The following is a 15,971-nucleotide window of genomic DNA, read 5'->3' on the forward strand; positions in this document are numbered from 1 at the left end:
ACTTTTGCACAGCAAAGGAAACCATAAACAAGACCAAAAGACAAACCTCAGAATGGGAGAAAATATTTGCAAAATATTTGAAAAGGATTAATCTCCAAAATTTACAAGCAGCTCATGCAGCTCAATAACAAATAAACAAACAACCCAATCCAAAAATGGGCAGAAGACCTAAATAGACATTTCTCCGAAGAAGATATACAGACTGCCAACAAACACATGAAAGAATGCTCAACATCATTAATCATTAGAGAAATGCAAATCAAAGCTACAATGAGATATCATCTCACACCAGTCAGAATGGCCATCATCAAAAAAATCTAGAAACAATAAATGCTGGAGAGGGTGTGGAGAAAAGGGAACACTCTTGCACTGCTGGTAGGAATGTGAATTGGTACAGCCTCTATGGAGAACAGTATGGAGGTTCCTTAAAAAACTACAAATAGAACTACCATATGACCCAGCAATCCCACTACTGGGCATATACCCTGAGAAAACCATAATTCAAAAAGAGTCATGTACCACAATGTTCATTGCAGCACTATTTACAGTAGCTAGGAGATGGAAGCAACCTAAGTGTCCATCATCATCGGATGAATGGATAAAAAAGACATGGCACATATATACAATGGAATATTACTCAGCCATAAAAAGAAATGAAATTGAGCTATTTGTAATGAGGTGGATGGACCTAGAGTCTGTCATACAGAGTGAAGTAAGTCAGAAAGAGAAAGACAAATACTGTATGCTGACACATATATATGGAATTTAAGAAAAAAAATGTCATGAAGAACCTAGGGGTAAGACAGGAATAAAGACACAGACCTACTAGAGAATGGACTTGAGGATATGGGGAGGGGGAAGGGTAAGCTGTGACAAAGTGAGAGAGTGGCATGGACATATATACACTACCAAACGTAAAATAGATAGCTAGTGGGAAGCAGCTGCATAGCACAGGGAGATCAGCTGGGTGCTTTGTGACCACCTAGAGGGGTGGGATAGGGAGGGTGGGAGGGAGGGAGACGCAAGAGGGGAGAGATATGGGAACATATGTATATGTATAACTGATTCACTTTGTTATAAAGCAGAGACTAACTCACTATTGTAAGGCAGTTATCCTCCAATAAAGACATTAAAAAAAAAAGGTATATAGAGCACAGCATATATGAATGTAATGTAATATCTGATTTTTTTAATTTACTGAAATACTTGCTATAAACTGCAAATTTTTTCTACATAGCAAATCTTCCAAACAGTATTGCTACTGATTATATCTAAATTAGCAAAATATAAGTAATTTAGGGAATAAAATTAGGCTCTAATCACTACTTCCATTAACTTATAAATTGGGTTTGAATTTGCGTGTTTTTTTGTTTAAAGTACTGCATGCAGCTTTACAAATATCTTAAAGCATATTTTAATATCATATTTTGAACTACATCTTTTCTGTTCACTGTCATTAAAAGAGAATGGTTTAAAGGAAACAAAAAAGGTGTGACAACTGCATGCTACACAGCTTGAGTTTCTTTTGTTATAAAGGACATTGAGAAAATTGCCAAAATCTGAATGAGATCTACAGATTAGATAAGAGTATTATATCAATGTTACCTTCCTGATTTTGATCACTGTACTGTGGTTATGTGGCCATGCCATGGAGTAAGCAGGGGCAGAGAGGAATAATTCCTGCAATTTGTTCTCAAATAGTTCAGGTGGGGAAAAAATGTATATAAGTGTGCTATATATGTATGTACAAGTATATATATGTATATGTGTCTGTATGTGTATGTACATACATATATATATAAACATCAGCAGCATTAATGCAACCCTTAAGAATTATACCAATTAAGTAATATTAAATTACTATATAAAGAGTCTATATAATATACACACATATATAGTTATACACACATATATACATATATATATAAAGCATGTGTGTGTGTGTGTGTGTGTGTGTGTGCGTGCACAGAAAGAGAAAAAGAGAGAAGGATAAGCAACTATAGTAAAATGTTAACCTTTGAGAAATTAGGAATTCTTTGTACTATTCTTGCAACTTTTCTGAAAGTAAAATTAATTGAAAATTAAAAACTCTAAAAGAATAAAAAAGAGAGCATGGTTTAATAATTACGAAATTCCAAAAGTGAGCAAAAAGACCACACACTATATGTCTAGCCAATAGGTGGTGCCAATAAGTACCAGTTTTCTTTAAACAATATTAGAAAGCAAAGTTTCTAAAGGCGGTGTTCAAAAATCAGGAGTATTGGACTTCCCTGGTCGCACAGTAGTTAAGAATCCACCTGCCAGTGCAGGGGACACGGGTTCGAGCCCTGGTCTGGGAAGATCCCACATGCCGCAGAGCAACTAAGCCCGTGTGCAACTACTGAGCCGGTGCTCTAGAGCCCGCCTGCCACAACTACCGAGCCCACACACCACAGCTACTGAAGGCTGTGAGCCTAGAGCCTGCACTCCACAACAGGATAAGCCACCACAATGAGAAGCCCGCGCACCGCAACCAAGAGTAGCCCGCACTCACCGCAACTAGAGAAAGTCTGCGCTTAGCAACAAAGACCCAACGCGGCCAAAGATAAATAAATGAATAAATAAATTTATTTTTAAAAAATCAGGAGCACTGACACAATCTTTAAGAATTACACCAGTTCAATACTATTGAATTAAACGACCACCTGACTATGTGAAGACAGGATGCTCAATCCCCCAAATGCAATCTAACTCTCTCAAAAGCCTCCTTTCACCTCAGCTAAATAAAGAACACTGTTCGCTTCCTCCACAGAGTTAAACTGCCCTCCTTGTATGTGTGGGCTCCTTATCTAGGTAGCTCCTTTTAACCTTCCGTGGGGGTTAAAATGTAGTCTCGGCAGGAATGAAACCACAACGCTCATGTTGCTAAGGCAAAAAGCAGATTGTAGAAATTGACCTGATTAGCAAATATGATTTCTGCTAGTTGTAAGTTACATGTGCAAACTACAGGAAATAGGATTTCATAAACACACAGATAATATGAAAAGATTCTGAATTTTCTCTTAGTACCTACTGAACAGGAGCCAAGGATTTTTACATAATTTATTTCAAGTCACAGAACCCAATACCAGCTCAATCTTATTTCACATTCCTAGAATTCAATTGCTAACGTCTATCAGAATGATGTTTACAATAACAATTCGCTGGATAAACCTAAACCAGGCTCATTTTAATGACTATTTTTAGAATTTCAAACTCTCACAATATGATTTTTGGATTTTAAAATTCCCACAGAGTACAACTTTGGAAATTTCAAATTACCGAACGTAACTAAATCTAACCATACAGATATGTTAATTCAATTATATTTTTATATTTAAAAATTAAACGAATCACTTGAAATTTTCTCCCAGTTTCTAAACTCAATAAAGATAGTGGTTAATGTACCTTTGCTACATAAGTCTTAGGTTAGAGGGAAAAAACCCAGTTATCTAGACAAATCCTTTTATCTATTAAAAAGACAAGATTACAACTCCAAGAGATAGGAGGACATCAATGAAGCATAAAAGGCTTGGAAAGTAGGTGGTAGAATTTGATTCTAAAACTAATTTCAAAGTTGTTATTTTTTTCTTTTTTTAGTACAATGACCAAGGAACAGCAGGAGGAAAGCAGGGAAAAAACAATACTTTGTTGAGTGAACTCAATTCTCTTGAAAATTCTCTTTGACTGCACTGTTTCCATTTAATCGACTACTCCATGGTCCAAGGAGAAAAAGTCAACGTATCTTACCACTGTGATAGTTTAAACATCAGGCACCCCAATTTCCAACTTCAATTTTGTATACCCTTGCTTCCCCCTTAAGTAAGCCATCAGATGCCTCCCTTTCAATAATAAAGCCGAGCAGCTCCTAAAACCCTATCTGCTGTTTTTATAACTGCCTTCCCTCAAGACAAGTGACAACAGAACAGTGACCCACCAGGACTGAAGAGTGGAAACTTAATTGGAAAGAGTAAAGGGCTAATTTATTAATTTTTAAAAGTTTCTTTCTGAGCTTTCTCCCTCTGGAGCAGTATTTTGGAGTGATCAAGCTTAGGGCTGGGTTTGCCTTGCCTTGAGAGAGCTAGAAGAGACCAGGAGGAGACCAAAGAAATACAAGGCAGGTAGATGCTGGCTGCATGCCGCTGGCTGGAACTCAGGCTTGAAAGGAGGAGGATGGAGAGGGGTGGGTCTTAAGGACAGGAAAGCAGACGGGGCTTTGCAGTAAAAGCCAAGTATAAAGAGTATACATTCGGCTGCCGAGAAATCTAAGCATCAAACGGTAGGCAGCAAAATGGAGGACTGATTCTGCCAAAAGGAGAGGAAACCTGGTAGACAGGGCTCTACAGTCTAACGGTTTCTTTTACTCTTTCCAAAGATGCACAAGTAGTTTTTCATTTCAGCACAATGGCTACAAACACAACAGGTAACACCCAGGGAATAACATGGCTTGGATCTCGCTTTCTGGTAGCCTCACACAGGATTCCAGGAAGAATAAGTGGTCAGTTGGTCAATAAAAGTGACAAAGCACATGGAACGTGGGGAGCATGTCTAAGCACTCGGAGAACTTCCCAAGGAAATAGAATGTGCTGCCTTTCCTTCCTGGAGTTAATCTATGTAATCAGAAGGAAGACCTGGGAAGAGATGTTAGCAGTCAACTGGGCACAGATGAGTTGTTAGAAACAGAGTAGGAAGGGTCAGTTCAATGATTCAACCTGTCAATAATCCAGCTGCATTATTCTCAAAGTCTCTGTTTAGAAGATCAAATCAGGATCCATTCTGAGAAAATGAAACAAGGTGACTTGACTAAAGAGGAAGGGGTAGAATATTCTAGATGATTACTCCAAAGTGGGTAAAAAATAATAATAGTTAACATTGAATAGACACTTATTATGCATCAAGTGCTGTGCTACATGCTTTGCATACATTTTCTCTTTTAATCCTTCCAATAACCCTTAGAGGAAGACACTACTACTACCCCAGTAAAACTTGATTCAAACTTAGGACATCCCACTTCCAGAGGCAAAGCTCTTGGGGCTATACTCTCTAAGAGATGACTCCCATCTGTAAGTAGAGAGAAATTTATGCTTTGGCTTGACTGGTATCCTGATCTCATAGGATACAGGGTCAGTTATGTTAACGGAATCTATATGGACGTATAAATCAAAGCCCATCACTGAGTACTTCACCATGATTCAAGAGGCAACTGGGTATCACCTCAGTCTGGACAATGATATATTCAAATGACCCAATAACAGAAGGATTTTAAGGCATATCGGAAAGAGGAAAGGCTTGGGAGTTGACAAGGAGTTTGGAATGAAGTATATTGGAGCAGGCCAACACACCCTGCTTAGTCAAGACTGAATCAATGATGGTAAGGAGGGAAGGGAATATATGGGAAAAGTCAGAAGGTCAGGGTTAGTTTTATATTTATTTATTCACATAGGAGGCAAATGCAACCAAATTAAGAGTAATGGCACTCTTGGGGAGAAAGAAAAAGATATATAATGGTTATAGACTTCTCCACCCAAAGTTAGTGGGCAGAAGGAAAGGAGCAAGGCATAATGAATGTTTGTGAGGCATCAAAAGAACTCAAAAAGAAAATTCTTTAAATCAAGTCTAGAGCAGCACTGCCTAACAGAACTATGATATGAGCCACCTATGAAATTAAGCATTTTCTAGTAGCTATATTAAAAAGTAGAAAGAAACAAAATTAACTTCAGTAATATATTTTATTTAAACCAATATATCCACAATGTTATCTCTGAACATATAACGAACATAAAAATTATTAAAGGGATGTTTTATATTCATTTTATACGCATCAAGTCTTCAAAATCGAGTATGTATTTTACAATTACTGCACGCCTCAATCCCAGTGTTGTACTAGCCTAATGCTCAACAGCCACAGGTGGCTGGTGTCTATCAAAGTGGACAGCACAGGTACAGAATACAGTTCATGATATAGTTCACGGTATCAAGAAACACCAAAAGGTCTGAACAAAACTAATGGATTTGGCTAGAAGTTTGCCAATGAATTCGGCAAGGTAAGTTTTTAAAAAGCAGCAGCCCTACCATCTTATTGAAGGTACATTTAAAATAAATCATTTGGTCCCTACACAGTAAGCACTACTTTAATTCTTTCACAGAAAAAGTGAAGACAAGTGTACATAGCAGTTTCTGAAGTATTGGTATTATTTCATGTTATAGTCACTACTAAAATCTGGCCCTTCAGAGACTCCTCTGCCTTCAACAGTAAGTGCAAGTCTTTTGTTTATTTAGTGGTAGATGTAGAACTTCGTGTGAATCAAAGAAAAGCCAAGGTACCTCCCCAGCTCTTGGGAGAGGGAAGAAAAAACTGACCTCACCATTCACTGCGGCCTGAAGCGCTGCCACGTGTGAGCTGTGGATACTTATGGCTCTCATGGGACCGAACCACAAAGTTTCTGTCTGCAGTTACTTTTTCTTTGTGGGTACTGTTGGCCTGGCAAGATGTGCACAGGTCTGAAAAAAGGGTGGTCTAAATTTAAATTCAGGTTCTTCTAATTGCCAGGCAAGTGGGACTATCACACAAATATCTATATTCAGGGGACTTTAAAAATCAGCCACAAAAAGCAATGCATTCAGTTCAAATACCAGCTAATTTGATTTGAGGTTTCTTTATGTAATTAAAGCGCACAACTGCATAGTTTATTTTGCTTCAACATGGGTTTGAAGGTGGGATAGGGAGCAAACAATATTCACCAAGTTTTTGTCTACTGATCAAACTTTAAGCCATCACTCTAGATACTATATGATCTAGATATGCTATATAATATAATACAATCTATAGTATATTACTAGTATAAGACTACGTGACACATAATGTATTATATATAACTTATAATGCTATATTACATTTCAGTTCCTGCTGGACAGGCATGCATACATTTTTCTATACCTAAAACTGTAGCTATAGGCAGTGAAGCATGTTTTCCCTGGACCTTACTGACAAAAATTCCTATTTATCAAACCCATTCCACACAGCAGTCTTGAAACCAGGCATATTTGTCCTTTGGTTTTTAGCAATCAGTAACAACTTGGAGGTCCCAAGACTTGGTACTATAGAACAAATGCAGATACTCTACCTTGATTCAAACCAGAATAGAATATATTTTTTAGAGTTACAGCTACAAGCCTATCGTAGAAAAAGGAGACATACCAGAATGCTGACTGAGCATTTTTAGGGAGTAGAGAAAAAAACAAAGGGCTGATCGTTTTCTTCTTCACAGACAAATAAAAGAAAGCACCCGAAATGAAAAGTGTAGGGACTCAGCCAGACCTATTTACTCACCTGCGTTGGAGCCAGTCAAATTATAACGCGCATTCAGCTTCTTGATGATGTTCTCATGGATTTGGTACCACTCGCTCTCTGTATTACACCTATGAAAACATGACCACTCTGTTAAGTTTTGATGATGCATGAGATGACCTTACTAGCACACCTGCCCTTTTTGTTATAACCACTATAATGTACTTCCTTAAACCTCCTTGTAGATCTCAACAACCCACTGCAAGCGACTGTCAGTTTTGGCATAGTTGCCTCAAGATGAGCAGGAATGACCATTTCCGGTCATGCATGACCAACTACTTCATGCCAGAAGTGGCTGGGATGAACAATTCAGATAATGAGAGCTCCCCATCCCCCCAGTCTCAGAGAACAATGCATACACTGGAAGGAAGTACTGAATAGGAGTCTGACTCCCTGGATCCGAATCCTCACTATTAACTGAGTTATGTTCTTTGGGGAGTTATTTACTCTCTCTGTACCTTGATTTGTTCATCTGTGAAATGGGGGTAAAATACTAGAACACTAAACAAGCTTGGGCTTAGGATAATGCCTGGCATATAGTAAATGCTCAAAAAATGTTAATTCTCATTAGCGAGTCTCCACCTATTATATCATGACCAAGTTGGCTAGCATCAAAATGCAACTAGTCAAGCAAAATGCAATTGAGGTTAACACAGATGGCACTGGCAAAAGGCTGGCAGGATTTACCGAAGGGGAATTAAGGTAACCCTTCCAGATTTTCCACTTGTAGGCCAAAAGGCATCTCTCCATCTTCTCACTCTGACAACCATCTGTACCTTGGTCTTTCAGCTCTTGTCAGTCACTGACTCATGCTATCTTTGTATACATGGTACATTCACCTAGGAGACACTGAAGGTTCTTGAGGATTGAATCTAGGACTGGTAGATATCTGTGTTCCCCTGAGTACTTTGAACACTGTGGGTGCTTAAAAAATACCAGCTGCATGAATGACTGGATGGATCTCCCTCTGACTGGTAACTCCTGATGGTTCGTAAATATCTGGGTCTGCTATCTCCTTACTGCTGGGCCTCCCCCAATTAGGCTAGGGAAAGCCTCCCTTATCTGGACGTGTTTGTGAATTCACTACTATCTTTTATTAGCCACAAAGGCTCCCTCCCAAGAGTCCTGAATACCAAAGATTCTATACACTATTAATCAAAATGTTCCAGAGTATAGAGTCCTTTTCCTCACAATCTTGTCTATAGCCAATAATTATTTCATCACTATTTCATCACTATTTATTTCCAGGATGAACAGGATGGAGGCTGTTTTTGAACCAGTTAACAGTAGGATACCAAACAGACCACTGACTCTTAGAAGGCTGGAAAATTAAGATGAAATGAAACCATTCCACCTGTCCAGCTGTAAGATACAAAATTGCCATTTACTACATTCTGTTTCCAGTTTTCTTAGTTCAACTCAGTTGGGAAGGGAGAAAGATGGTTTGCTTCTTATTAGATAGATAAGTCATAACTTCAGAAGTCATGCTTTTAACCTACAAAACTCCTAATAAAATAAAAGCTCCTAAAGTATGTGACCGAAATATCTTCTGGGCTCCAATGAGGCATTTGTTATTGTTCTCTGTTTTGAGTCCTAGATGGGCTAGGGATTCGGTCACCTTAACAAATAGAAATTTCTTCCAATTTGTTTCTAACAGGCACTTCCCTAAAACGTTTTACTATATTCATAGTTTCTTCTTAATCTACAATGACTGTTTTGACTGCCTAGCATCCTTCCTGGAACAGATTTGTAATTTGCTGAACTGGAATTTTTAAGGGATCTCTCTTGCAGCAAGAACAACCCCAAACCTTATCTGATACATTTGAAAAAACAGACAATAACAACCACAAAGAGCAGGACAATTTATTTTTATGGGTGTTGAGCATCTACCACAGAACTGGAATTTATGTGTCTTCCTTTGCTGGCTGCATAATCAAAGGGGATGCATGGAACTTCGGGTCTCTCAGTTTTCCCAGTAGCGAGATAAATCTAACACTTGCTACCCACACCTGGAAAGATCACTCTAAGAAACACTGAGACTGTGCTTGTAAGGAATTTTAGTTTTCTTGAAAAGCGATGCCACCTAACAGCATCACTGTCCCATCACTAGACAGTGGTGTGAAATAACACCAGGAAACATACAACCTCATAACATGAGAGCTCAGGTTCTGAGTCAGACAGTCCTGACTTCACATCTGGTTCCTGTTCTGATTAGCCAGATGACTTTGGGTATTATTTAGCCTCTCTCTTCCCTTATGTGGAAACGGAGCCAACAGCAAATGCTTCATGGGTTTGTCATGAGGATAAAGTGACATGACACATGCAAAGTGTTTAACACGGTTCCTTGAATGTAGTTAGCACAAAGTAAATGGTGGCTATTATCATTAGTATTATTGCAATTAAATTATGTTTTATGAACACCAGTAGAGTATAGAAAGGGGATTATCATGGATTTAAGCCCGACCATATGATAAAAAGAGTAGCGTGCTTTACTACCCACTAGTTTCACCAGAAGTTTTCAAGTTTAAAATCAAGGTCACAGATTTTATTGCTCTTAAAAGAGATAAAGAGAGTTTCCAGTCCTAAACCACAGGCTGTAAGCAAATCTTTGTCAACTAATTAGCAAATGTGTGGCACAGGTCCCAGGGGCACCGGGTAGAGGATGGATAAATCCATGAAACCCTGCAGCTGTGGTCAAAAAGCAATTTGAAATATATGTCCCACAGGCAGTGCACCACGTGCGTTCCCTCCACATATGGAAAAACTATTGGCACACATTAGATACATCGACTCAAGAGCCAGAACAGAAACTAAAGCAAGCTCACTCAAATCGGGAATGTGGAAAGCAGATCCCCCATCCTTCAACCCCCCATGGGTCTGCTCTGAGGATGTCACTGTATGTCAACTCTCAATTTTCAGTCCTGTGGGGAGGTGCTCAGGGTGGGGTGATCCAAAACCATGTGCATTTTTAAAAACTTAGGATTTGGAATACATTAAGTGATTTTCTTAGTGCAGTGTCTGAGCTGAACTGTGTCTGCTCCCACTGACCCTCAAAAGATGATGTAAGTCCTAACCCACATTCTGAGGACCTTATTTGGAAATAGGGTCTTCACACAGTTAATAAAGTTAAAATTAGGTCGTTAGGGTGGGCCCTAACCCAATATAACTGTGCCCTTATAAAAAGGGGAAATTTGGACACCAAAACAGACGCACAAGCAGGGAGAGAGCCATGTGATGATGAAGGCAGAGATCAGGTGATGCATCTACAAGTCACCAGAAACTAGGAGAGAGAGGCAGGGGACAGATTTCCCCCTCCCAGCCCTCAGAAGGAATCAATGTAGTCAACACCTTGATCCAGGATCTGTGGCTTCCATTACTGTGAGACAATAAATTCCTGTGGTTTAAGCCTCACTGCTTATGGTGCTGTTAGGGCAGCCCTAGCAAACTAGTAATACACGAAGTAAGAGGGAAATCACCTGACCTGAACTTCCTTTTCCTAATTCTAATTAATTTATATTAAAAACTATTTCCGGGCTTCCCTGGTGGCACAGTGGTTGAGAGTCCACTTGCTGATGGAGGGGACACGGGTTCGTGCCCCGGTCCGGGAAGATCCCACATGCCACGGAGCGGCTGGGCCCGTGAGCCATGGCCGCTGAGCCTGCGCGTCCGGAGCCTGTGCTCCGCAACGGGAGAGGCCACGACAGTGAGAGGCCCGCGTATCACAAAAAAAAAAAAAAAAAAAAAAGATTTCCATTTTCCAAGGACAAATGAACTCTCTGAGGGTAAAGACATGTTAGGCTTTAAATTCACGGGAGGTACTCTATGCAGTAGATGGTCCACCCAACTGATATACTGTCTGTATTTTCTGGTTCTTGATTTCATAATTCCTCTGACAGGCAAATGTTGATTTGTGGGCTCACTTGTAGTGAACCTACAGATTATTGAGTTTTTGAGGAATGAATGCAACCCATCCCTGGCTCTTCCATTACCCACGAAAAGCAGGATTCGCCACGTAGGGTCCCCACGTACCTCTGCGCCCACCCCAGCCCCCAGCGCGTGTAAGCTTCTTACATGTACACTTTCAGGATGAGGTCATCTTTTGTCTCTCCTGTCAGCAGGTCAGCAATGCTAAGAACCGCACAGCCAAAGGGTCGTCGGTACTGAACACTACAGGCATTCTTTTTTTCTCCTGCCCCCATCCGACCTGTTCAATTAAAAAGCACATATGGCCCAAGGAGCCATTTGATTAATTCGCCTTAAATAGAGATACATATAGCTATAAAATAGGCCATATGAAATGTAACTGGGTGATGGAAAAGACGCAGCTTTGGGGCAACTGAAGAAGTTGCTTCAGCTCTGGACTCTCCCCTCCAACCACCTAGCATGCCCAAGGTCACGCAGCGTAAACTCTGGCCATCAGCTGTTATCTATAAAACATGAAGATGGGAGCTGAGCCTATGTCTGGGTACCTTCCCCCAAGCATTCATGACGGCATCCCAGGAGGCTCACATCAAAAAAGGCAGTAGTGGGCTTCCCTGGTGGCGCAGTGGTTGAGAGTCCGCCTGCCGATGCAGGGGACACGGGTTCGTGCCCCGGTCTGGGAAGATCCCACATGCCGCAGAGCAGCTAGGCCCATGAGCTATGGCCGCTGAGCCTGAGCGTCCGGAGCCTGTGCTCCGCAATGGGAGAGGCCACAACAGTGAGAGGCCCGTGTACTGAAAAAAAAAAAAAAAGGCAGTAGTGGTGCTCATTTTCTGCTTTTTAAAATTGCCATATTTAAAAACCATTTCAAATATTTCACCTTTGAAAGGAAGCAGTTTGAGATTCCCTGAAGGTATAGCGAGTAAGCACAGGTGATCAAATGAGCACACTCTTTCCTGACTCCTACCCAGGCTGAAATCTCCAGGTATGGTTTTTACTCTGACACAGTTTCAACTTGTTTAAATTGTTAGACATTTTTAAATGTGTGGGTGAGATGCTGTTTTAATTTATCATTGCATTTAATTACCAATGGGTTATTTTGAAGACTGAAAGCAAAAAGCACACTGGAGCTGTAATATAGCAAGTTAATGTGAGGAAAAATAATGAAAAAAGTCTGTAAGTCTGTTTCCAGATGCTTGGTAACGGATCCGTAAGTTGTTTCCATCTGAGTGAAATTCCCCTACAGCACATCTGCATGACTCTAGCACTCCCCAAATACAATGTTAAATAGAAAAATAAAATAAAAAAAAAGGAATGGCAACATCCAATTTGTCTTTCATTCTTCAGTAATAAAGGAGAATTGCCTCTGTAATATATCATCTTTAGAGAAATGCTTATAAATATAAGCTGGAATACCACTTAAGGTGATTAAAAAGCACAGAAGATACCAGTAAAAAGAGGACCTCTGAAATAATGGATTTTTCCCTATCGAAGTCCCTTTTGAACGACTGATGTGTGATAGTCTTGAAACATACTTTCTTGGATGATGTCTTGTCATTGTTGATATATTATTAATATATTGGTTAACAGGCCTAAGGATAATACGAATGTTGAGCTAAAATGGATTCATATGCTAGATCGGATACTATAAGAAGAGCCGAGAGGGCTCCTCTGAGGTCAGGAGCTGGCGTTTACTACATGACATGCATGGTTTTGGTGGGTCATTAGGTATTACCATGTAGGTAAAGGCTTACTAATAGGGTTAATACGTAAACTTGACTACTTGTGAATTCAAGAATAATAAGTAAAATAACAATAATAAAAAAATAATAATAATAAATAAGTAAAATAAAATAAGAATAATGAAGATTGTAGTAGAACTAATGATTATTAGGGCTAGCATTGCTCCTCCGATTAAATGAGTTAGTAGGTGCCTGGCTGTAATATTAGCTGTTAGTCATACAGCTAGGGCTACTGGTTGGATGAATATGCCGATAGCTCCGATAATTACTAATATACTGATAAAGAGGGATGGGTGTTCCTGGCGGTAGAAAATAGGTTAGAGGCGCTTTTGTTTTATGGTGAAAGCCAGGAATGGCTATCCGTGTTCAGACAGGGATAGCCATTCCTAAATTTATTGAAAGGCGTGGTGAGTGTAAATGAATGGTGGTGAAAGACCTACTAAGTTTGTTGAGCCGATAAGTAAATGATGTAAATATTAATGTTCAAGTCTGTCCTTCAGAGTTATGAATGGCCATTGTTTTGATGTAAGTTGACCTAATCACTGCTGAATAGAAATCATACAGTTATTCACGAATCTGGCGTGGGGAAACTATTTATTTCTCTTTGTTTCCTCCCCTTCTTTCCAATCAAAGATCAGGGCTTAAATTCTGAGGCAGGTGCTATTACTTCCTGCTCTCTGCAGCCAGTGAGGGTCAGCATGCCCTTTTCCCATTAAACAGTATGAGGAATACTCTAGAAAAATTAAGAAGTATCTGTCCCTGATGGACAAGAATCTCCCACTCCTTAACTTCACTGCAGCAGACTAAGTCTTAATCTTTCTTAGAGTTTCTTACCTTCAGTCTTATGGAGTAATCATCAGACAAGTTTTTGTAGTAATGTCAATAAAGAATTAATTTGACCAAAGCTCAGGGAAGGAGGGTAGATAATTTCTAATTCAACATTCATTCTGATGACTTAATGATCATAAAAAATCTTAGTAAAAAATACAAGATCAAATGCCAGGTATTTGAAAGGCAGCCCTGTGATGGGTAATACTGTGAAGTGGTTTCCTCAGCTGTATCCTGGGAGTGAAGGACAGAGTTGCCCAGGCCATGGGCAAGCAGGGCATGTGGTTACTCTACCGTGTGTGTTTCTACCACCAAAAACCTATAGATACCTTTTAAAAAGTTCTGAAAGCTAAAGTGGTTTACATTTTTTCTCAAGGCTGTAGAAGATTATATTCTAATTTTAGCAATGTTTACATGAAGATATCCAGAACCACATTTTACATTAACAACTGCTATTGTAAATTTGAATAAATTAAAAAAAAAAAAGAATTACATAAACTGCACCCCTGCCATCCTGGGAACAGAGGCTTTATCTCATAAATACACAGCAACACGCATTACAACTTTTCCAATGTTTTGAAAGATTCTTTCCAATTTCCACCCCACCCCACACTCATCTATAAAAAGGAAATTAAAACAAAACCAAAAACCATTTACTTTTTTATTTATTTCTATTGTCCCTCAAATATAAAAACAGGATAAAATGAAATGGGTTTTCAGAACAGATTTTTATGAAAAAAAATACTTAGAAAATCTATATTGAAATGACATGTTTTATAGTCTCTCTCAATGCACAATGTGGTTATCATGTGCATAAAATAAAAAACTATAAAAATAAAGATCACTGTGCAGGACCGCATGGTGAGATATCACTATCCTGCAGAAGTATCCCCAGCAAGTCATGTAGCACAGTTAATGAGGAAGCGGGAAGCAATTCCCAGCATCGGCTGGTTAGCTGTAATAGAAAAATGATGTAGGCTACACCATGTACTTCTTCTGCCATAAAATGCCTGCTTTTACATGCCTTATATGTGTAAAAACTAGCGACCACATTTTGGCTCTGATGTGCAAGTTCACTGTAGAACACTCAAAGTGTGTTGTGCAAGATGTTAATAAATGTTACATCATATAAATGTTCCCACAGTCAAATCAAATTTGGAGAAAGCTAGGGTCAACAAAGTTAGAGAAGCATTTTTATATTTCCCTGTAGGACTTCTCAGACCCTTTAATAAGCTGATGAAATTATACAACTGAAAAATATATACAACGTTTTCAGTATTTCATAACCCTTTTCTTATAGCACTTTCTGTAATAATGCTCTGCGGCCTTCTGCACTTTGGAAAATGCCAATTGGTTTCATAAACTTGTAGGAAATCCAGCTCCTAGAAGTTTAATTTATGCTGTTAACAGAAATTAGAATTAAAAAAAACCAAATACCAAGTGTTTGAATCAAATATGTTTAGAGAGTCCAATAAAACAAAATGAAACACAACAAACTAACTAAGGACTTACACGGAAAGAGAACAAAATCTATTTATGGTGATATGAAAGTCTGGGGAGACCAGGGAACAATTCCCAAATTCTGTAATTACTGGATTCAAATGTGGCCTTGACTTCTTTCTGATCTAGACATCACATAAATCACAACTACATAGAGACCTCTCAGCAATTCTCCCTGTCGTGCTCCTGTCACACCAAGTATCATACCTACCAATTCGGATGATGTGCACGGTGATGTAGATGTCCCTTCTTAGCTCACTGCTACCCAAATCCTACCAAAAAACAAAGTCTGGTCATTTTAGAACTCATAATTTATGCAGAAGCATTTAAAAGGCATACATAGCACATAATCATCACAAATAACAGAAGACAAAGATAAACATAGACATTCTTAATGGAATTTCTGTAGCAGAAGCATAAAGTTCAAATCCTGTTCTAAAATACCACTGCAATCAACTTTACTGTAAGCCTATGATGTCAAATAAGACTTAAAAGGAAAGCCCATTCTTATTTCAGTCTCTCACTCATTCTTTAAACACTTATTAAGTACATACAAAATACCACCTGCCATACTGAGCCCTATCACCATTGGGCTTTGGCCATAGTGTGACAGG

The 15,971-nt window shown here is 39.1% G+C and overlaps 1 protein-coding gene across 2 annotated transcripts in view; it reads right to left on the reverse strand.

Annotated features, from left to right (window-relative positions):
• The window catches only part of DOCK4 (dedicator of cytokinesis 4), a 487,691-nt gene that overhangs the window by 204,968 nt on the left and 266,752 nt on the right, over nt 1-15,971 (reverse strand). For both annotated transcript variants that reach the window (XM_081243754.1, XM_081243753.1), the window contains exons 10-12: nt 15,569-15,629; nt 11,438-11,570; nt 7,349-7,437 (exon numbers count right to left, since the gene is read on the reverse strand). In XM_081243754.1, the coding sequence (XP_081099880.1) occupies nt 7,349-7,437; nt 11,438-11,570; nt 15,569-15,629 (283 nt within the window). The remainder of the gene's footprint in view (nt 1-7,348; nt 7,438-11,437; nt 11,571-15,568; nt 15,630-15,971) is intronic.

The sequence above is a fragment of the Mesoplodon bidens genome (assembly GCF_964165515.1).
Source record: "Mesoplodon bidens genome assembly, chromosome: 9".
Classification (NCBI taxonomy): Eukaryota; Metazoa; Chordata; class Mammalia; order Artiodactyla; family Ziphiidae; genus Mesoplodon; species Mesoplodon bidens.